Source organism: Thalassophryne amazonica, chromosome 21 (genome assembly GCF_902500255.1).
Source record: "Thalassophryne amazonica chromosome 21, fThaAma1.1, whole genome shotgun sequence".
NCBI classification, from domain to species: domain Eukaryota; kingdom Metazoa; phylum Chordata; class Actinopteri; order Batrachoidiformes; family Batrachoididae; genus Thalassophryne; species Thalassophryne amazonica.
In genome coordinates this window covers 24,108,090-24,132,774 of record NC_047123.1, presented here as the reverse complement: position 1 = coordinate 24,132,774, position 24,685 = coordinate 24,108,090, and the positions used below count along the sequence as shown (strand labels likewise).

The 24,685-nt window shown below is 41.1% G+C and overlaps 1 protein-coding gene across 1 annotated transcript in view; it reads left to right on the top strand.

Moving 5' to 3' along the window:
• The first annotated feature begins 12,573 nt into the window (after positions 1-12,573).
• Positions 12,574-24,685, top strand: part of ptchd4 (patched domain containing 4) — a 42,251-nt gene continuing 30,139 nt past the window's right edge. Inside the window, exon 1 of the mRNA XM_034162101.1 lies at positions 12,574-13,274. Coding sequence (XP_034017992.1) covers positions 12,675-13,274 — 600 coding nt within the window. The 5' untranslated portion in view covers positions 12,574-12,674. The remainder of the gene's footprint in view (positions 13,275-24,685) is intronic.

Sequence of the window (24,685 nt, the reverse complement as noted above, 5' to 3'; positions counted from 1 at the left end):
CTTGTATCCTGCAAAGAATAGATTTGAAGGGAGGTGTGCAGAACAAAAAACGGTCCTCTGGGAAGATGTCATGATTTTTATCTAGATGAAAATCCTGGCAGCACACTCTGCTACCTGGGAGTCCCGCTCTCCTAAGGACATCGCTCAGTTCTTTCTATTCCCCTGCAGCTACGGCCATGTGATGTGGGAGCATAAGTGTAGCTCAGAGACCAAGAAACATGCCAAGTCTGTACAGGGTTTCCTCCGTCTACACCCCTTTACTGCCAGTAGGTCTCTGTGGAATAGAAGCCCTTCTTCAAGAGCTGCTGGAGTGTTCTATCTCTGTCTGGTACAACTTGAACACCACTCCTTCAGAGGGGAGTTGCCGTGCACTGGGGCCGCAGGTTCATGAAACATGTTCCGTGTGAGCACTGATGCACTTTTCAGATGCTTTGTGCATCAATTATTCACTCTGTTTCTTCTGTTATTTTTGCAATCCCAAATAAGGAAAACTTGGCTGTATGGAAAATGCAACCACCCCCACCCCCACCCCCAGTTTTTTTTTTTTTTTTTTTTTTTTTTACATTTTCTTTAATTTCTGTTTAGTTGCAGACAATATGCATCCAAGATATTTCATCTCTTTTGAAGTCAGTTTTGTTTCATTTAATGCATTTCAGGCCTGCAACACATTTGTAAAGTTGCAGTTCCTTCTCACAACACTTAAGATGATGATACCAAGAAATTAAGCATTTCAGGTGTTAATTTGTCAAATCCTTTTTAGGTGCGCAATAGGACAGAGTTGTCGTCGTTGCATTTGCCATTTCAAAATTTCTCCAGACCTGTCACGACGGTAGGTAGACCAGTCCAGTATCCACACCGTGTTCTTCTTCGTAATGTGTGCAGAATGTGGTTTTGCATTGTGTTGTTGATAAATGCACGGATGTCCCTGGAGCAGATGTCTTAAAGGCAGCATGCAGCGCATCAGGAAAGTATTCACAGCGCTTCATTTTTTTTCACATTTTGTTATGTTACAGCCTTTTTCCAAAATGCATGAAATTTGCTTTGTTCCTGAAAATTCGAATTTCCTCAAAAGACTTGAGGCTGTAATTGCTGCCAAAAGTGCATCAACAAAGTACTGAGCAAAGGGTGTGAATACTTATGTACACATGATTTCTTAGTTGTGTTTTTGTTGTGGTTTTGTGTTTGTATAAATTTGAAAAAAATTCAAAAGAACTTTTTTCATGTCATTATTGGGTATTTGAGTAGAAATTTAAAGGGGGAAAAAAAAATGAATTTACTCCATTTTGGAATAAGGCTGTAACATAACAAAATGTGGAAAAAGTGAAGCGCTGTGAATACTTTCTGGATGCACAGTATGTTGTTCTAAAACCTCAATTTCCTACTTGAATGTTGCCAAGGACACTGACACAACCCCTTAGCATGACAGACCCTGACTTTTGGACCTGATGCTGATTAAAGTCTGGATGATCTGTTTCCTTTTTGGTCCAGAGAACATGGCATCCAGTTCTTCCAAAAGTGATCTGGAATTTTGATTTGTCTGACCATAAGACACATTTCCACTGTGTGATGGTCCAACCCAGATTCCTCTGAGTCCAGAGAAGTCGAAGGTTCTTCTGGACACGTTCTTCTGGACATAAGGCTTCTTTTTTGCACAATAACATTTTAAGTTACATTTGTGAATGTAAAGGTTTCACAAAGTAATCCCTTTCCTCTGTGGTTATATCACCTATTGATGAATGGCTGTTTTTGATGCAGTTCTATCCAAGGTATCAAAGATCACAGGTGTTCACCTTAGGCTTTCACCCTTGCATGTTATGCACCGAAATTCCATCGATTCCTTGAATTGTTTAATGATACTTTGCACTGTAGAGGGAGAAATATGTAAAGTCCTTTCAATTTCTCTTTGAGGAATGTTGTTTTTCAATATTTTCTCATGCAGTTGTTGTCACACAGGAGATCCTTTGCTCCTCAAAAACTCAGGTTTTTGTGGATACTTTTGTACCAAATCATGATTGCAGTCACCTGTTTGAAATGACATGGATATTACTTTTTAAACTCATTACTAGCCGCCCCCCTGCTTTAAATGTGTTCTAGGCCTGAAATATTGGACATACTGTCTACAATGAAATATAAGTCAAAGTAAATGTAAGAATCATTGCATTGTTTTGCATTTTACATATCATCCCAACATTTGAAATGAGAAAAGTACCCATTAGTACAAGTAAATTATGTAGAAAAGTACAAGAAAATTAAGTTCTTACCATCACTGAGTGAACATTAACAGCTGTTGTGTTCAGAGCAGTACATCTACAAAGATTTTTTTTAATATGATATTCCATCAGTGACGATCATACTCTAACTTGAGTAACATTTGTTTATCCATTTTGTTTGCTTTGCATCCCCAGTCGTTGGGCTGATTTCTAACAAACTTGATATGTGAATGACCGTCAACCCCAGTATTTTCTGGCAAGGGTCAAGATCATTGAGTTGAAAGCTCAAATGTTGTATTTTCATGCAAAATTGGCTCACTGTTGGTAAAGTGGGTAGGCTCTGGGATTGCTCAGGTGGGATCAGATTTACCAAGGGTCAGTCATTGGCATCAAAGATATTGGTGACGAGAGAGAGAGATATAGTTATTGATCTCACATTGGAGAAATTATGTTTACACTCCAATTACCTCAGACAGCAATTAGTCCACAATTATTACTTGTTTACCGTAATAATGGCACACATCAGAATTAAAGACAGCACATAAACATTTGAGATTGTTTATGTGCACTAAATTTGAAGAACTCCGTTATCCGAATTGAGGCAAGTGGGTGAAGGTCTCACAGCAACCCTGAGTTGCGCCACCGTCAGCTTGGGGGGGACCCGCCACAGCTAAAACTGTGCTGCCCCCGCAGAAGGGAAGGGCTGAAGTGGGCAGAAGCCGGAGTGGGGTGTGTGTGTGATGGGGGTAGCAGGGGGGGTGCGGAGAGGGAGTGGAGCATGCTTCAGTCCTGTGAAACAGTTTATTTTCTTTGTGAGTTGAGATAAGAAGCAGCCAAATGTTCACCAAGGCCAAAGACATTTCTCTGGAGGAAAACAGCAGGGCAATTTGTCCTTCAGGCTGATAAGCCTGCCGTGTTGTGGTTTGAGCAGTGAAAAATACTTTTTACAGCTTCACTTAACAACCAAATCCCAATTATGAATTAAGAATATTCCCCGGCCTCCGAAATCTTCATCTGCAAGGCGCGCATCTGTTCCAAGATGTCATCCAATTTGCATGTGAGTTCAAGAGTCATCGCAGTCTGAGAATGTAACGCCTTGCCCAACTCGTTAATCATGATGGACAAGCGAGGGGCCATGGTTCTTGATGCAAAAGGTTCAAATCTATCTTTTTACACTCCACTTTCACCTGATTTGGTACATGTATGGAGGAGAGTTCAGAAATTGCCGAGCAAGATCAAATTTGCCAAAGATGAACCATGGGGGCCAACATCATGTCTGCCTTTCTGTTTGTTGGCCTACTCCTCCCAGGTGCTTTTACCGATTTCTAGCAAACTTGGAAAGTCAGTGAACATTGGCCCTGAAATTGGCCTTGAACTATTCATTTTGGCAACGGTCAAGGAATTTTATTTTAAATCCAATTTGGACCAAGGTCACACATGCTTATATGGATTCCAGAATTGCCATGGCCAGTCATTTGGCTAAAGGTCAATGCCATTGGGGCCAAACGTCAGATTGCCAAACCTCTTACTGTAATTGTGCCAACAAGTTCTGTAACCTAGTTTTATGAATTTGTGTTGGTGGTAGGGAGTGCCTCATGGAATGTATGAACATTTAAAATCTGATTTTATGTTTCACACTAATTCATGTATTTTGAAATCAAAATTATAGATTGCAAAATCTTTGGCACCAGTCTGTGTCATTAGATATTTATATGCAATAGTCTGGCATTCACAAGCAGAATAAATTTGCGCCGTGCATGTGGCACTTCAGTCGTGCCAGACATTTCTATCCAGTTCAAATCTTTTTGAAAAAGAGCAGGAAAAACCCAAAGAAAAACCATCCACTTACAGCGGAGGAGTCTTTACGGCCTCGTCTGCAGCACAGCACAAGCAAAGAAATAAATAAATCTCTGCCAAACCCATCAATTTTCTGGTGACATTTTACTTCCAAGATTTCTGGAAAACATGATCGGAAAAGATAAATTTAGCCAAAAAATAAATAAATAAATAAAAAGCAATCAGGAAAGAAGTCTCCATCTGAAGATTAATGTCATTAGGGGAGAAGATGAAATGAAGAAGAATATATCCAGTGACAAGAGGTCCAGCTCCATTGACAGAATTCTGAACAGCCTTTATGTATTTTTTTTTAAGGGGGTTATAATATGTGGATTTGTTAATAAACCTCTGTGCTGTCGTACCATGAGGCACTTTATAAGCGTCGCTGTTCTCCTGTCATATTAAAGCAGCACATCAGCAAATGGAATCGTCAGAACCTCAGTCGCACGCGGGTATTTTTGGAGTTTGAGTGACAGTTTGATGCTCCTTTTGCTGGCTGCGGGCTATTTTCAGGTTTGTACCTTTTTTGATTTCAGGATCAGAATCGGTTACTTTTAAAACCATCAAATGCAGCAACATTTTTTTACGTTTGCTGACATTCAGATGTCACAAAGCTTGTGTGTGATTTTTAATTTTAACCTTCAAAGTGTGGAATTTGTCTGCAGAAACACCTACAAAAAAACCCCTTATGGAGTTGTTGGTTCTTTTAATTTAGTCCCAATTAAAGTCTGGAAACGAACTATTTTTCAGTTTAAATTTATTCAAAGTCACGCTGAAAATACAGGCCTGGTCTCTCGGAAACTTCACACAAGTAGAAGATCCACCAGTGAATCACTTGCGTGGGCGTGGTAATGGGTGGACTCTACCCTCAGAAGTCCAGCCTTATTGATTCCCCATGGGCAGAGGTCGAGCTTTCTTTGTCTCAGCCAAAACCAGTTCCACTGCATATTTAAGCAGATAAGGAAAACCCATGAAAAAGTAAGTCCACCTAAACAAGGCAAATACTTGACACCAAAACAAACAACAAAACAAGGAAGTAACATCAAGATATATCTAAAGATGGTGATGTTGAGATCAAGGCAAATACTTGACAACAAAACAAGGAAGTAACATCAAGATATATCTAAAGATGGTGATGCTGAGATCAAGGTAAATACTTGACACCAAAACAAACAACAAAACAAGGAAGTAACATCAAGATATATCTAAAGTTGGTGATGCTGAGCTCAAGGCAAATACTTGACACCAAAACAAACAACAAAACAAGGAAGTAACATCAAGATATATCTAAAGATGGTGATGTTGAGATCAAGGTAAATACTTGACACCAAAACAACCAACAAAACAAGGAAGTAACATCAAGATATATCTAAAGATGGTGATGTTGAGATCAAGGCAAATACTTGACAACAAAACAAGGAAGTAACATCAAGATATATCTAAAGATGGTGATGTTGAGATCAAGGCAAATACTTGACAACAAAACAAGGAAGTAACATCAAGATATATCTAAAGATGGTGATGCTGAGATCAAGGCAAATACTTGACACCAAAACAAACAACAAAACAAGGAAGTAACATTAAGATATATCTAAAGATGGTGATGTTGAGATCAAGGCAAATACTTGACACCAAAACAAACAACAAAACAAGGAAGTAACATCGAGATATATTTAAAGACGGTGATGTTGAGATCAAGGCAAATACTTGACAACAAAACAAGGAAGTTGTTGTGGGCTGGGGTGTTTGGCTGGCTTGGTTTTTGTTTTCTGTTTCTCCCACCAGGTGGTATGCATTCAGGACTGAGTGGCTGAGCATCAGGACCTCACCCTGAACACCTGAGGCTTGTTTTCACATGCAGGTCATCAGGACTCACAGCTGTGGTGTATTTTGTCATAATCAGAGATTGCTGCATTTAAACCTTGAATGCACAGTGTGTGATTGCCAGAGACTCGACCTTGTGAGCAGACGTGTGAGATCGACGTCAGGAGAACAATCTCACCATCACGGACGCAGAGACCGCTCCAGGTTTGACGCCACAGTCTGTGAAGGAGGATTGGGTGAGGTCTCACGCTCTTCAGCACACTTCCTGAGGTAATTTGGTTTTGGTGACTTTTATGAAGTAATGACAGTGGATTTGGTGTCCCTCACACCTTGTGTTAGTGAGCTGTCACGTTATGCTAATTGTCTAATCAGCTTCTGCTGCAGTGGAGATTTGAACTGAGTTGTTCTGTGCCTGCAGGGTTAGAAGCTGATGTATAGATTTAAGCCAGGAAGTGTTTGCTGATTGCGTGCACCTTTGAGTTGTGTCTCTCTGTGTGGAGTTGGACTCACCTCCATGTTTTCTTTCTTCACAGACTTGGTTTGTCGCGGCCACCTGGGGGGTGTCGGCGGGGTCCCTGGGTCCGAACTGCTGTGGCTCCGGACCGTTTGCGCTGTTGAGAGCGCGCCGTGTTTCCACCTCACCAGACCGCGGACGTTTTGGTTGTTTAGCATGTCACTCACGGTTATGTTTATTAAATTCTGTTATCCTTTGAACCGTGCTCTGCTTATTTTATGCTGGGTCCTTTCAAACGCTGGGTCGGTCCTCCGACCGCGTCCGAAACATAACAGAAGTAACATCAAGATATATCTAAAGATGGTGATGTTGAGATCAAGGCAAATACTTGACACCAAAACAAAACAACAAAACAAGGAAGTAACATCAAGATATATCTAAAGATGGTGATGTTGAGATCAAGGCAAATACTTGACACCAAAACAACCAACAAAACAAGGAAGTAACATCAAGATATATCTAAAGATGGTGATGTTGAGATCAAGGCAAATACTTGACAACAAAACAAGGAAGTAACATCAAGATATATCTAAAGATGGTGATGCTGAGATCAAGGTAAATACTTGACACCAAAACAAACAACAAAACAAGGAAGTAACATCAAGATATATCTAAAGATGGTGATGCTGAGATCAAGGCAAATACTTGATACCAAAACAAACAACAAAACAAGGAAGTAACATTAAGATATATCTAAAGATGGTGATGTTGAGATCAAGGCAAATATTTGACACCAAAACAAACAACAAAACAAGGAAGTAACATCGAGATATATTTAAAGACGGTGATGTTGAGATCAAGGCAAATACTTGACAACAAAACAAGGAAGTAACATCAAGATATATCTAAAGATGGTGATGTTGAGATCAAGGCAAATACTTGACAACAAAACAAGGAAGTAACATCAAGATATATCTAAAGATGGTGATGTTGAGATCAAGGCAAATACTTGACACCAAAACAAAACAACAAAACAAGGAAGTAACATCGAGATATATTTAAAGACGGTGATGTTGAGATCAAGGCAAATACTTGACAACAAAACAAGGAAGTAACATCAAGATATATCTAAAGATGGTGATGTTGAGATCAAGGCAAATACTTGACACCAAAACAAAACAACACAACAAGGAAGTAACATCAAGATATATCTAAAGATGGTGATGTTGAGATCTTAAGAACAAAGGTCCAAGTCTTTAAGGTCCTGGTGCTTCCTCTCTTATTGTGCGGTTGCAACACTCGGATGCTAACACGGCGGAAAATGCTACACAGTTCTAAGTTTCACAACCACTTAGCATCACTGTGTATCATAGCGCCAACAGCGACCCTAACGGCTGGCATCAATTGCACTTATTAACTACATATGCCAACAGAAAAGATAGCATTACTGCATATGCTAATCATAGTTAGCATTTTTTTTTCAGTAGTACAACGCATGATTATTCAAACACATGTTAATGTCAAAATGCTACATGGGGCCTAATGCAAGAATATTTTCGGAAACTTGCTTGATACTTTATCGTATTACTTCATACAACATGTAAATCAGCATGTGGTCATGAGATGTAAACTAAACATCCAACTGCCAAAATGGCTACGAGAGTAAACAATGCCACCTGCTGGATGGTTCATGAATGAGCTTCCATTTAAAATTTCAGATTTTGTGCAAAGTCTGTATGTGCACGAGTATATATGACATTTGTTCTTTTTTTTTCTCCAATGGGGCAGGAGGAGAAAATGCATTGAGGGTTGTTATTTTTTATCCCCAGAACCTTATCATACATTTATGAAAGAACATTTGCCATGTGCCGTGTACAGTCAGTAGAGCGTGACTTTGCCTTGAGTACTGCATGTGTGGCCTTTTCTGTGTCTTTATGGAGGCGCTGATGTACAACCGTGATTAGCGAGGATGACAACCGGAGTGTGTGCAGGATTACAGAAATTCTCTGGCATTTGACAAACAGCAGCTCGGGCAGAAAATCGCTTTTATTAAATGCCACAAGCACGCATGCAGCCGCATCCCAGAGTCGATGAAAGCAAGATGGATCAACGCATACCAAGGCCATTTACACACACACAGGCACACACACACACACACACACAAAATAAACAACCTGAGTTGTTTCATTGAGAAGATTGGCTTGACATAGTCAGAGCACCACAACAAAAAGGGGGGCTTGAGAAAAACAATGTTTGCCTAGAAATGGGATTTGCACTTGATTTTTTAACCGAAGCCAAAATATGGCCATTGGGTATTGTGTAGACTTTGCGTCTGTCTGTCTATGCTCAGCATAACTCCAGTCCTATTACTGCCAGGGTCTTTAAATTCACAGGGAGCATTCTTGAGGCCCAGGCCTTGGACGAGTTCAAAGATGGTTAACCTTGACCTAGTTTAAGAGGTCAAAATGTCACATACGGCCGAGGGTATTTTAGCATAAAACCCTTATTTAAATAGTTGCTCTTTATTTATTTGAATTGTGAATCTAATTTGGCTAAAGTTGCTGAGTACCTGTCCAAAATTGCCCCCACCATGGAGATTATATTTTCGCTCCTGTTTTACACTTGTTACCAGAATTACTCAATTTTATAGCTGGATGTTATTAAACTTAACGGTGAATTGAGGCAGTCACGAAGAAAGAACCCATTCAACAAACATGTAGGACGGGATTCTACATCTAGAGACGCCTGTGCGGGGGTTTGGTTAACATGGGAATGTCGCTGCATGCCCACAAACACATGGTCCTTGACAGATCCTTAGCTTGGTCCATTGGCTGCAGCCTTCATCCGTCTTCACAGCCATTGGGTAACAAGCCATCACCTCCTCAGCCTGATCCGCCGTTGAGGTCTTCTTGTTTTACCGGAGCCTTGTTAGTCGTCTTGTGTTCAGGGTTCCTGTTGGACCTTCATGGTTACCGTAGCGGCCACGGAGCACACAAGGTCCCCACCATATTTCACCCAAACAGGCAATCCCCTACTTGATCCATCACCCAGGTGTCAGGACACAGACAAGAGGTTGGATTCTGACACCTGTTTGTTGTAGTAGCAATAAAAAAGAATACTTACTACTTTCTATTTTTGGTCAGATTATCTGACATCTTGGGGAGGTGATGGTCTAGTGGTTAAGGTGTTGGGCTTGAGTCCAGAAGATCATGGAGATCATGGGTTCAAATCCCCACCTGACTGGAAAATCACTAAGGGCCCTTGGGCAAGGCCTTTAATCCTCTATTGCTCCCGGTGTGTAGTGAGCACCTTGTATGGCAGCACCCTGACATCGGGGTGAATGTGAGGCATAATTGTAAAACGCTTTGAGCATCTGATGCAGATGGAAAAGCGCTATATAAATGCAGTCCATTTACCATTTACTTGGCATGTTAACGTGCAAGACAACAACGACAGGGGTTTTACACTGCTCTCTGTGCAGAGGAAGGTGCTTGCAAGGATTAGGCTTAATAGGATTCAGTTACAGCCACTCAGTGATTGGAACAATCTGACTTCATGGCCAAGAAGTCAAGCATCAACCGCATTGTAGCGCTGTGAGAACTCAGAACATAAGCATGAATATCGACAGTATGTCTTTGCTGCCTATATTGATTTTCGCAAAGCATTTGATTCAGTTCATGGTGCTGCTCTCTGGGACATGCTGAATATTTGTCGGATCGCCAAGAAGTTGCTCGACACCATATGCAGCGCATGGGGAGTGCTGCACCGAGTGGAGGCAGAGAGTTTTTTTCTCTGTGAAAACTGGTATTCCTCAGGGATGTGTTGTGGCACCTACACAATTCAGTACTTGCATGGACGTGGAAAACAGCAACTTAGATGCTTTTATTGCTGAGAAAAGATTTATTGACCTCGACTTCATGGATGATCCCGCGAGCTTTGCAGAATCAATGGACACTCTAATTGCAGCACTTGAGAAGCCGAGTGAGGAATCTTAGTGTCTGGGTTTGCGATTGTCCTGGATCAAGACTAAAATCCAGGCTTTTAACAACTTCCTGGACTTGGACATCAGAAGTGGATCTATATGTGATGAAAGCTGTAGACACATTTACTTGTCTCGGCAGCGACGTATCTCCCTCTGTATTTCAGATTGAGAGACGCCTGGGAATCGCTTATGAAGTCATGAGGTGTTTCGTGATGGTGATGTCTTAGCAGGAGACTGAAAGTCCAAGTTTTTAGGGTCCTGGTGCTTCTTGTCATCTTGTGTGGTTGTGAGATTTGGATGCTAACCAGTGATCTAAGATGACGACAGGATATGTTTGGTACTTGGTCTCTTTGAAGGATCCTTGTGAAGCATCAGTGGCATGGTGACAGAACACCAACTGTGACTATAAGTGGAACTATATGTGGAACTATAAGTGGAACCAAAGCTGTGGCAGATTCAAGCCTGCAGCAGTGATGTTACAGGTGGGAAATTTCATGTTTCTAGTCAGTGGCGGCTCTAAGGTGGGGCTTGATGGAGATGTGCCCGCCCTCCCACACACATGCGCACACACAACACCAAGAATTGTTGTAGTACTACCATAACACCACCAGAAAATTCACATTTGCAATTAAGAATCCTGTTTTCACTGACTTTTTCTTCTCTTTCTCACTCTGTGTCAGATCTATGGTGCCCCCAGTTTCCATAAGACCCCAAAGATATTTATGTACAGAAAACAAATGAGAAAATTCTCACCACTCACACAAGATGTAGTATTATTATTATTATTATTATTATTATTATTCCTTTGACTATGGTATGCTAGTATTGCTAAAAATGGATAATTTCCTTGTCAAACAACTCTGTCCAGGAACCAAAACCAGGTAAAAGTGAGAACCAGGAGGATGACAGTCCAACATTCAGAAAGAATGAAAGAGCCTCCATCCTGACTGTGTGCTATTTGTTGTTAGTTGTATAATTTTGCTTTTGTTGTGACACTAAGACTTGATGCGTATGTAATTATAACTGTGCACTATTTTAATTTCATTCCCATTTCTGTGATGTTTTATGATTTGCATATTATTGACGTTTTAATGATTGTGCCCAGTGTTGTGAAAGTTGTAAAAGTATTTTGTGGTAAGAAATTTACTGTATTTTTGTGTGTGTGTGTGTGTGTGTGTGTGTGTGTGTGTGTGTGTGTGTGTGTGTGTGTGTGTGTGTGTGTGTGTGTGTGTGGTCAAATTTCACTCTAAAAACTGTTACTGTGCTGTACTCTTTTTTTTTTTTTTTGGTGAAACATTTTACACTTAAAAATATTTAAGTAATTTTAAAAAGCAGTGAAATCATTTAAATATACTTGATGATAGCGGTAAATTTAAGTAAAACTAGTAAGTATATTAGTTAATTCCATATACTCTGAATGAAAGTTACCAAACAAATTAAGTATATTTAAAAAAAATAGTATTTAAGCAAATGTTAATTTCATTCAATGAAATAAACTCAAATAATAAATGTAAAGTTAAGATAAAATTAACTGTTATATTTTTAGGCATTTCATTTGGTATATCCAGCTCGACCAATCAACTGAATGTGTCTCATAGTTTTTATGAAGTCAGTAAAGCTGTTTCTTACTGTCATATATACAAAGGCACTGAATTCCCCCCCCCCCCCCCCCCCCCAGCCCTTAAAAAAAAACTCCGCCTACGCCCCTGCTCCAAGTGCCATTCTGTAAACAGCCTGAAATTAAATAATCGGGAAGGCTTGTCTGCAGCCGGTGGAAAGGTGCGGGTTTCCCCATTCACGGAGCCACATGAGTCACTGTGGGTCACCAAATAATTCACAACTCTCATGTTGCTTCCACTGCTGAACATACCCACGCGTCATGCTCCCTCCTCCTCCTCTTCTCCACATGGCTCCGGTTAAACATGAATCGGGGGCCGACGCTGCTGGTATGAGCGCATTACGAGCAGACGCGCGGACGCACGCACTCCCGCGCGCACGCACGCACATCCCACCGGCGCGGCTCTCGTCGCTGCTTCTGCAGCCGGTGCAGCGCAGCGCAGCGCGCTGACGCGGCGCGTTTTCTCTCCTCCTTGTCACGCGGAGGCGAAATGGATCCGGATCAGACCCGAACCAAACGCACGCGTTTCGGCGACTGACGTACGGTTGAGATCGTCGGGCTGGCGCGCGTGCATCAGTCTTGCAGGGGGCTGCAGTGCCGCTTCTTCTCCTCGTTTTTCCCCAACCTTTTTTTTTTCCCCAGGTGTTGTGGCGTGCGTGCATGTGCGCGCGTGTGTCGCGTGCATGTTGCACCCCGGCGTAATTCTCTTCCGATTTGGACTCAAAGCCCGGCATCGGAGTCTGATGTCACATGTGCTTCTTCCGAGGAGACGGGGCATCTGCGAGCCGGATTCTGTGGAGGATGCTGCGGCAAGTGATTCACAGAGGGCTCAAGGCTTCGTTCTACTGGCTCGGCTTATTCGTTAGCAGGCACCCCGTCTTCTTCCTCACCGTGCCCGCCGTCCTCACCATCATTTTCGGATCTACAGTGCTCAGCAGGTTCAAGCCGGAGACGGACCTGGAGGTGCTGGTGGCGCCGACGCACAGCCTCGCCAAAATCGAGCGAAGTCTCGCCAACAGCCTGTTTCCCATCGACCAGTCGAAGCACAAGCTCTACTCGGATCTGCACACCCCGGGCAGATATGGCAGGTTGATCCTGCTGGCCAAGTCCGGGGGAAACATCCTGGAGCTGGCCGATCAGGTCCTGCAGGTCCACAAGCAGGTGTTGGATTTGCGCGTCAATTACAAGGGATTCAATTACACGTTCGCGCACCTCTGCGTCTTGAGCCACAGAGACAAGCGGTGCCTGCTGGATGATATCATCACCATCTTCGAGGACATCCGGCAGGCTGTGCTTTCAAACAGCACGTTCCATAAGGTGCCCGTCAGCTATCCCAACACGACATTAAAGGTGAGAAGAACTGCTTTCGTGGCGCCGCTGCAGGGCCCGAATCCTCACACCGGAGCCGTGACGGGCAGCAGCATCAGCATCAGGCAGCACGCACGCACGCATGCATGTTGCAATCATTTCTAAATGAACACAGTAGGTTTGCGCGAGGGGGGATCCCTCTCCGTGGCGCACACAGCCGCGGCTCTGCAGCTTTCAGCCTCCCCTCATGCGGGTGGAGGAGTGACTGGCTGCATATTGTCCGTGCATGCACGCACGCGCGCACGCACGCACGGAGGGATATCCTCTGCTCTGCCTCTTTTGTTTTTTGTTTTTTTTGGGGGGTTGGGGGGTATGCAGTGTCTCCCTCGGCTTGTGTGCAGAACAGATCACAGCAGCTACACATGTCAAAACGAACACAGATTTAAGTTCTGAGGCTCTAAAATTGCAAATTTGAAGGAAAAAAAAATGAGCTGACGATGCAATATCCTTGCACCCTCTGCCTTTTGTAGTAATTCGGGTTATATTTATCACAGTAACATCACAAATACCTAATTTGCACCAGATTGCATGTGCATTTTTCTTCTCCCTGTGATGCAAAGGCCTGGAGGAGCGCTGCAGATGTTTGAATAAAACAGGATGACTACAAGATCCTCAGGTTTTGATGAAACCACCTTAAATGAAAAATCATGCAGCCTTCTGAAAGGGCTCAAAAATTTATTCAGTTTTGTATTAAGGGGTCACAAATCAAAAAGGTTAACACCAAAGTGGAACTGCGCACATGAAGTGGAACTAAAACTGGAGCAGACTCAGGCCTGCAGCCCTGATTCACACGTGGGCAATTTCATGTTTCTATTCAGCGGCGGCTGTAAGGTGAGGCTTTAATGGCAGTGCCCACCCCCAACCGCCACCACCACCATCGTCACCCCATAATTTCAGTAGCAGCAAATAGCAATTGTTCCATTAAGGACAAACTAAACAGTTTTTCACTTATTTCAAAAAGTACTGCAGGTAACATACTGTATCTCGGTGCTTCTTCATTCAGGAATTTGCGTTGAAGTCCAACTCAAAGGCTGAAACAGTCGCATCTTGGGCAGTGAACCACCTCTATAGAAAACACTGGATTCCAACTTTTACAGTAATGCATGCTCACTCTAAAGTCGTCACATTTTTACTCTTGGTCAGTGTCCCTTTCCGTCATGATGTGACAAGTTGGGGACCCCATTGCGTAATTTTGTGACTAGTGGGAAGACACGTGTCATTTCTCTCTGACAGCTCTCTGAACCACCTGTCTCACTTCTGGGTCATCAGGGAACATTTATCTATGTTTAGCTTATGGTTAGCATTTCCATACATGTCACAAAGTGACATTACGGGGCACCCAACTCGTGAAAATGTGATGTCTAGCAGTCAGTGTAGCTTCCAATGTTGTGTCTTCTGCGCTCAAATCAGTTTCCTTGCGAGCTGAATGGCAGTGCACAAGGTTCCAGCATATTCTGACCATTAAAGGGACTTTGAGCCCAGAATGTGCATTTTTTTTTGGGCGGGGGGGAGACATACTAATATTAAGAATTTAAAAAAAATTTATGATGCCGATGTATGTGCCAATATACACATTTAAAAAGTGTCAGTGATTCATAACATTTTGTTGTTTACATTTATGACAAAGAAATGTAATTGAGGTTTAATAGTTTGGGGGTTTAACATGAACTTTATTATATTTCATTAGAAATATGACCAACCACCAACACAGAGGTGGGATTGTAGTAGCAGCCACTTGTCTCTTGTCACTGTAAAATGCCTACTGTAATTGAAACTGATGGCAGCTGGTCGCTTTGACTCAGTCTCTTGTAGGTAATATAACCAAGGGGTGATGGGTTGTACACAATGCCACCACAGCGCACTCTGCTGGACAAATTACACAATGACACCATTTCCAACAGCAAGTGTTTTTCTGCATTTTTTTTATATTGGTCAGGCTCAAAAGGGAATGTAGGATGACCATCACACCCTAGTTTGCTCTGATATTTTCTTCAGACTTCAGACAACTTTATTTAAGCACCTTTTCTGCTGCTTACATAGCAATGGGTGCCCAAATTCACGCCCAAATCCATTTGCACTAGGCAGTAGATCAGGAGATAAACAATACATCTTCAAGATAGGCCCTCAGCAGTCATACTTCCTCACTTCACATTAAGTAGGTACTTTCAAAAGTAGTAAAAATAAGTACAGTACATGCTACAGTACTTTCTCTAGGGTCAACATACAGTGTTTCAGACAAACACATATTTAACTCCAGAGAGAGCTGCCATGGCGGTGTGAGCTGTGCAGTGTTGGTATCTGAGTGCCGCGGAGATGCCATTCATTGTCCTGTTGCAGACTGTTTGGATAAGGGCACAGTGCAGGATATTCTTTTGGAAGAGGGAGTCAAATACGGTTTATGAATTTTGCAAGGCCAACGAAAGGTGTCGGCAATAGAAAACTTAGATTTTTGCTGTAGACACACAAACAGGACTATTGCGTCTCAGTGGCCATGTGCATTCTTTAATTTTAATATGTCTGAGAATTGGGTGGTGTATTTAATAAACAAGTATCATTTTTTGGATTATATGTTGCACCGGAGTCGCATCTGTCCAAAAATCGGTTTCAGAAGGGCATTAAATCGTATCATTCAATAAGGCGCATTTATTTTAGAGCAGTGGTCCCAGTCGATCATGCAACAAGAAGCAAAGTTGATTTCACTGGTGCCTTATTTATTTATTTATAATCCAAACACCATGCTAGTGAGTCTAAACTAATGGGCTAACTAATGTTATTGTAGGAGGTAGACACAACTCAAGAGTAAACTACTTCTTGTCACCACTGAACAGATTAAAAGCTCAAGGAGCTAAATGCATCTGTTTACTTCAGTAAATGTAAAATGTATATGCATTTTTAAGACATTATACAGTAGTGTTCAGAATAATAGTAGTGATATGTGACTAAAAAGATTAATCCAGGTTTTGAGTATATTTCCTATTGTTACATGGAAAAAAGGTACCAGTAGATTCTCACAAATCCAACAAGACCAAGCATTCATGATATGCACACTCTTAAGGCTATGAAATTGGGCTATTAGTAAAAAAGTAGAAAAGGGGATGTTCACAGTAACAGTAGCATCTGCTGTTGACGCTACAAACTCAAAACTACTATGTTCAAACTGCTTTTTTAGCAATCCTGTGAATCACTAAACTAGTATTTAGTTGTATAACCACAGTTTTTCATGATTTCTTCACATCTGCGAGGCATTAATTTTGTTGGTTTGGAACCAAGATTTTGCTCGTTTACTAGTGTGCTTGGGGTCATTGTCTTGTTGAAACACCCATTTCAAGGGCATGTCCTCTTCAGCATAAGGCAACATGACCTCTTCAAGTATTTTGACATATCCAAACTGATCCATGATACCTGGTATGCGAAATATAGGCCCAACGCCATAGTAGGAGAAACATGCCCATATCATGATGCTTGCACCACCATGCTTCACTGTGAACTGTGTCTTGAATTCAGAGTTTGGGGGGGTCATCTCACAAACTGTCTGTGGCCCTTGGACCCAAAAAGAACTATTTTACTCTCATCAGTCCACAAAATATTCCTCCATTTCTCTTTAGGCCAGTTGATGTGTTCTTTGGCAAATTGTAACCTCTTCTGCACATGTCTTTTATTTAACAGAGGGACTTTGCGGGGGATTCTTGCAAATAAATTAGCTTCACACAGGTGTCTTCTAACTGTCACAGCACTTACAGGTAACTCCAGACTGTCTTTGAGGATCCTGGAGCTGATCAGTGGGTGAGCTTTTGCCATTCTGGTTATTCTTCTATCCATTTTGATGGTTGTTTTCCGTTTTCTTCCACGTGTCTCTGGTTGTTTTTGTCCATTTTAAAGCATTGGAGATCATTGTAGATGAACAGCCTATCATTTTTTGCATCTGCGTATAAGTTTTCCCCTCTCCAATCAACCTTTTAATCAAACTACGCTGTTCTTCTGAACAATGTCTTGAATGTCCCATTTTCCTCAGGCTTTCAAAGAGAAAAGTATGTTCAGCAGGTGCTGGCTTCATCCTTAAATAGGGGACACCTGATTCACACCTGTTTGTTCCACAAACTTGACGAACTCACTGACTGAATGCCACACTACTATTATTGTGAACACCCCCTTTTCTACTTTTTTTTACTAATAGCCCAATTTCATAGCCTTAAGAGTGTGCATATCATGAATGCTTGATATTGTTGGATTCGTGAGAATCTACTGAATCTACTGGTACCTTGTTTCCCATGTAACAATAAGAAATATACTCAAAACCTGGATTAATCTTTTTAGTCACATAGCACTACTATTATTCTGAACACTACTGTAATTAGCTTCCCTTAGCCTAGCGGTCCTCCTTGTTGCAGTTTTGACTGTCGCACAAAGTGCAAAGAAGTAGAGTTCCAAGTAGCGTGAAGATTATTCCATTGTTCAAGAACATGGTCTTTCAGTTTGAGAGCATGATTTAATCATTTCATTCTTGAAGAGCCAAAACTTCTGTTTCATTCAGACCTTGTTTTATGGTGGTTAGCATCCAGCTTAATGGTGTAGTACTACCATCTTCTGTTCTTAAGTTGAACCTGACAGTACTTCATTCAGATCAGTATACAGGAGCAGCTTGCCACAGGTGTAGACTGTCCCATCTTGTGGCCATAGCTCATGCAGTATATCTTTGACAAAAGTCGCTTTGAAATTTAAGACGCAAGATCAGTCAGATTAAAAAAAGGCAATGTGACTTATAAACCATAACATAAGAATTTAAATACTGTTTGACAGTCATCACATTACCATACTACCAGCATCATCAAAGCCTCCATGATAAGTTGTTTCACAAGCTTTTGGCAAAGGAGATGTTTGGATTGGTGTTACAGCTTGTCTGCCTTGATACTTTACATTCTCTTAAGTTTATTTCACGCGTGATCCTTTTTGCTGAGGTTTAAACAGGAACTTCCAGTATGTAATTTCTAACAAAACAGAGATCGCGCATCCAGCAGTTAGAGATGTGGAACAAGATACACGAGTTGTGGTTTTGACCCCAGCACTCACCTCTTTACAAAACTAAACATACTTGCTCCCATGGGTGCAGTGGTCTTAAATGAGGTGGAGTTAGGTGCAATGTTGGCGCACTGCTATCATGAGGCACCATAAATTGATTGCACCATAGAGCGCAGTGTTTTTATGTTATTTGTGCAGCGCCATCATTCAAACTAAAACCTACACTGAAAAAGGGAAATAAAACTTTTGGTAAAGTACAAAGCGAAATTTTAAAGACTGGTTTGTGCCATATTTTTTAGCTGGTTGTCTTCTTTTCTGAGATTCACATCAAGGCAGAGCTGGCCATAGCGGGGGCCTTTTATGGCTTGGCTGCTTCACCTCAGGGAGCCGTGGTGGACTGCTGCTCCCGTAAATAATTTTTGTGATGCTTGGCGCATAGATCTTGCTCCCTTGCCAAAAAAAAATTTACATCTGTCATCTAAATAGTAAGGTATCAGGGAACAACACATGACAATCTGATTGATGGAATCCATGTTACGCCCAAAATACATCCTTTATTAAGTGACTAAATAAAACCCATAAGTGTGTACCGCATAAATATCAAAGTGGAGGCAGACACGATATTAATACAGTTGCTACACACTTGGGGCCGTTAACTGTAGATCATCACGTAAGGGCCCCAAATCTTTTAGGTAATACATCTACTTTGCAATAAAATGTAAAGAAGGCGGGGCTCCGTAGTGTAGTCCAGAGGGAATTTTTAAAAAGTAATAAATATGATTTGGTTAAAATCCCAAAATTCCATCTGGATGTATAATAACTGCAGTAAAAAAGGGAACGTGAGCAGCATGAATTCATGCCAGCTGCTGGAATGAGGTTCCACTCTACATTTATACATCTATGCTGAGGTGTGATGCCTAACTGAAGATTATTGATTGCTTGTTGAAGTGCTGATGTTATTACAGCAGCATCTGGATATGTGATCGCCTTGAGTCATAACAAACACATCCTTTTGCTTTCCCAATGCTCGGCACGTACTGTAGTGCGCGGAGTCACTTTTTTTGTGCACACGAGGGCTAATGTGGTGCAAAATTGTTGGCTTTCCCAACCTGCCCATTACTTGATATTTCATATAATTGAAAATCCTGTGGATTAAAGCTACAGTGTGTAGGCTTTATCGCCATCTAGTGGTGAGGTTGCAGATTGCATTATGACATTGCCAGTCACATTTTATTTCCTTTCATGTTTTTGCTTCTTTGGTGAAGGCGACTCATGTTGTCTTGCCTTATATATATGAAGCCCAGTCTCACATTTGTGTTTGTTTTTTCCCCATGATACCATCAGGAAATGTGTCACATTATTGTGATATCAGTCACTATTTTTAACCTTAACGACAACCGTAACCCCACGTCACCCTAAATTTAGTGATACTTTCCAATCCATTGAATTGGATAGTATCACCAAATTTAGTATCACAAAAGTATCACGATAGTATCATGAGTTGGCATCATGAAAAGCAAATTAATCTATCATTCATGATACTGTCATGAAAGTGAATAATTTTTGCAGTGGGAGCACGAATTCATATATTTTATATATATATATATATATATATATATATATATATATATATATATATATATATATATATATATATATATATATATATATATAAACTAACTATAAAATATACTATAAAATATCTAAATATCTAAATATAAGTGGGGGAAAATGAAATAACATAAAATAAGCCTGCTGGTAATAAGCATCAACATTTTTAGATTTAGAAGTGTTTATTACTTGCTAACTTTTACAATATATGAGAAAAATGCTAAAAATATGATCTTTATACAGAAATACAGCTGACGTCACACTGTGTATTTACTCGGATTGGGAGTCGGAGTGTTGCATCACGCAGCATTTGCATAAAAAAAGAGTTCTTGTTGATTTTGGCGCTACCTAGCTGCCTCCTATTGCTGCAAAGTGGCCACTCTGATTGAAAATGAATGGCAAGTCATCGCTTCGCCTCTGTTGCTTGTTGCTAATGTGACTGTTGGGGTATTCCTCCAATTTTTTTTTACCCCCTGAGGGGGCCCATTCCCATGTAGATATAAAAGGCTCATTGTAAGCTTATGAAAACACATTGATTCATTTTGACAGGTATTTATACTCTCATGAATAGATAATTATGAATGCTTTATTACATTTATGTGAATAAACACTTGTAAATCCTGCACACTGTAGCTTTAATGCGTAATATAGTCATGTTTTCTTTTCTTTAAATGACTCGCCCTACATTTAAAACATGCAATTCAACTATTGTCATTAAAGTCGACTTTGTGTGATCTCCTGATTAGACCGAGCAGTACTAATGTCACATTCGTTATATATGTGTATATATAACCACACACACACAAGTAACAAAAAAGTGTTTGATATGTTGAGATAATATCATGTTATCTCAGGATTAAATAAAAGTAGTACCGTGAAAATTTGTAATTTGTGACTGCATGATTGTGATCACAATTAGATAATGAAGTTGTGATTTTCAGTTAATGAGTCTAAAAGCAACTAATAGCGAACGCTGTGGGTCTCCCTCGCTAAATGTGCTGACAGTCAGTGAAATTGTAGTTCAGGGCTGAAGGTGCGGCGTTTCTGCATTACATGTCTTCTAATGATAATAATATTGTTGGACAAGCTCTCACTTCTTGTTACATTATGTGTTCGGCCCGCATTAGGTTATTGGATCGTTACGGCGGCGTACGGGGATGTCAAGTTAAGGTGGGCTTGTTTCGCATGCCCCCTTCTCTTTAATAAATGACAAAACTGGAGGTGAAGGTAGCGGCTGAGAGGCAGCAGGAAAAAATACCCGCTGATGTGCAGAAACAGGTTCAACACTCTGCATATTCATGGACATCACTGGAGGACGAGGCACAGATTTGAGTTTATGGGGGGTTTTAGTGAGTTACTGTTTGAGGACAGATGTGTCCTCTGCGGCATGCATACATATGGGGAGGGCCCACTGGTTCTAGGGTCCAGTGGTCCTATAGGGTCTACTGGTCCTAAAGTCCACTAGTCCCAGGGTCTACTGCTCCTAGGGTCCACTAGTCCCAGTGTCCAATGGGCCTATAGGGTCTACTGGTCCTAGGGTCTACTAGACCTAGGGTCCAATGGTCTTATAGGGTCTACTGGTCCTAGGGTCCACTAGTCCCAGGGTCCAATGGTCCTATAAAGTCTACTGGTCCTAGGTTCCATTGGTCCTATAGCGTCCACTGGTCCCAGGGTCCAATGGTCCTATAGGGTCTACTGGTCCGAGTGTCCAATGGTCCTATAGGGTCTACTGGTCCGAGTGTCCAATGGTCCTATTGGGTCTACTGGTCCTAGGGTCCACTAGGGTCTACTGATCCTAGTGTCTACTAGTCACAGGGGCCAATGGTCTTATAGGGTCTACTGGTCCTAGGGTCTGCTAGTCCTAGGGTCCAATGGTCTTATAGGGTCTACTGGTCCTAGGGCCCACTAGTCCCAGGGTCCACTGGTCCTATAGGATCTACTGGTCCTAGGTTCCAATTATCCTATAGCGACCACTGGTCCCAGGGTCCAATGGTCCTATAGAGTCCACTGGTCCTAGGCTCCACCAGTCTTAGGGTCCAATGGACCTATAGCATCTACTGGTCCTAGGGTCCAATGGTCTGATAGGGTCTACTGGTCCTAGGGACCACTAGTCTTAGGGTCCATTGGTCCTATAGAGTCTACTGGTCCTAGGTTCCAATGGTCGTATACGGTTTACTGGTCCTAGGGTCCAATGGTCTGATAGGGTCTACTGGTCCTAGGTTCCAACAGTCCTATAGGGTCCACTGGTCTCAGGGTCCAATGGTCCTATAGGGTCTACTGGTCCTAGGGTCCACTAGTCTTAGTGTCCAATGGACCTATAGGGTCCAATGGTCCTATAGGGTCTACTGGTCCTAGGGTCCACTGGTCCTAAAGAGTCTACTGGTCTTAAACTCTTTATATTATTTGATGGTGTATATTACAACATCAAAATGATTTTAAAGTTTATAAATGTTGTTGTTGTTGTTGCTCCCATTTTTTTTTTTTTTTTTGGGGGGGGGTGGGGGGGGTCGCCACAGTGGATACAGCCAGATCCGCATCACTATTTGGCACAGGTTCTACGCCAGATGCCCTTCCTGATGCAACTCCAGTTTCACCTGGAGAAACACGCAGCTGCTGGTGTTCCAAAGAGGTCTCCCATCTAAGTACTAACCAGATCCTTCGCTGCTTAGCTTCTGAGATCTGATGGGATCAGGCTGACACAGAGCAGAGCAGCTGCTTTAAAGTTCACAAATAAATTTATGTTCCTTAATAACAAATGTAAATAAAGTCCAAGACATAGTCACTGACTACGACATTTTCATGCATCCACCGCTTGACTTATATCAAGAAAACTGTCTGTAAAAGTGATGATTTGTATCAACACCAATACTTATATTGAGTTTGTCCAGTTACTAATGGTCTCTGAAAATGAGGGACTATGGCTGTAATTCCTAATTGCTTAAAGCAAAAGTTTTATTAAACCTCTTGAATTAAAGGTGAATGTCTAACCTACACTGTAAAAAAAAAACAAAAACAAAAAAAAAAACCTATGACATTAACAGTGAAATCAATCCTCCAGCACTGTATCACTTTGTATTCTTAAACATGCCATAGGCTCTAACTTGTAAATAAATCGAGTCATTGCAAAGGTTCTGGCTGGTGAGAACTAATGTGCTTTTGGTTGTCCTATTTTGACATCTCTGCTCCTGCAGCTTTTGCCCTTTTTTATTTTGTAACTAATCTGCTTAAGTTGCCAGGAAAGGGCGGATTTTCATTAAATCATTACTGCTGAACTGCTTACCAGCACATTTACTACAAACAGGAATAACGAGCAAAGTTATATGCAGATAAGTCGTTTATTTACGGTGTGATTGGAGCAGGCGTTTTTGCAAGTTACAGAGAAAAATGGCTCCTGTCACAATGCTGCACACCCCCGTTTTTCAGAGCTGCAAGTTTACAGATAAAACATTTTGTCCGAGTTGTGCTTGAAATGTGTGCTGGTTTGAGCTTTGTGCACAAACGGTTGTACGCAGTCATGAAATTACTCGTTTTAGATGCAAGTGTGTCTGTGAGAGCTGCAAAAATGTGCCGTATTAAATTTTGATCTACATTTTGACCTCGCAGCTCAAATGCAGCATTTGTCCGCCGCTCAATTCAAACATCTAAGTGTTAACACATCAAACTTAAGAACTCCAGGTTTGGGAACGTGTTCATTTTTAATCTCATCACCTGGGATGAATACTAAATTTTAACTGCAAATGAAACTACAAATTAAAGCTGCGTGGCCCATGGTTTGTTTTTGTTTTGTTTTTTAAGATTTAAATCATGAAATTAATTTTCTTTGGCGCCACTATAATTTTATTCCTTAGCATTTAAACAAAGGATTCATATGTCAACATGAGGAAAATTGGTGCAATCGAGAAACAATTTAGAATTTCGACCCCTGAAGGGTACAAATTCAAGCAATCAGACACCATGACATACATTTGGTAGTGACTTCATAGATCGCGTGGGGGCTTCCCTCCAGCTTCACAAGGATGCTGGGAAGGACATGGCAACAGCCAATTAGAGTAAAAAAAAAAAATTAAAGCAGCGTGACATCACCTGGCTGCTTGCTCAAAACAAAATCAAACCAAGATAGCGGAAAATGCTCAGAAACAGCTTGCTTTTGTAAAAAAATTTTTATATTTTTTCTAATATATTTTGTAAAAGTTAGCAAGAAATAAACAGTTCTAAATTTAAAAACATTGTTTTTGTAGCCAAATAACACCTATGAAAGTGATTTACAAGCCATTTTATGGACGTTAGCATGCACACCTCGGGAATGTGCATCATGCAAGTGGGTCAGTTCAAAGGTAATCTAAAAACCTCGCTCTTGCACATATGTTTCATCTAACTGCATTAGAAGGAAAAGACAATATTTACTATGGAATTCCCCACAGATAAATGTTATCTTCATTAAAATGCACTGGAATTTTGTAACATGTTAAAAAAAAATAAACCAAGTTAAAATGCTTTGTTTTCAGTAGAAACTTTTTTTTTTCTTTTTTCAGTTTTGGGAAATTTGAAAGGCTGTACAGCTTTAAATTAAGCTACAATCCCAAAACAGAAAAAGTGGGGGTGATATGAAAAAAAACGTCAGGTATCCTTACATTTACTTTGACTTCTATTTCACAATATGAATCTGAGATATTTCATGTTTGAGATCAACTTCATTTCATTTATTAATATACATCCATTCCTGCATTTAAGACCTGCAACAGTCCAAAAAACAAGTTGAAACAGGG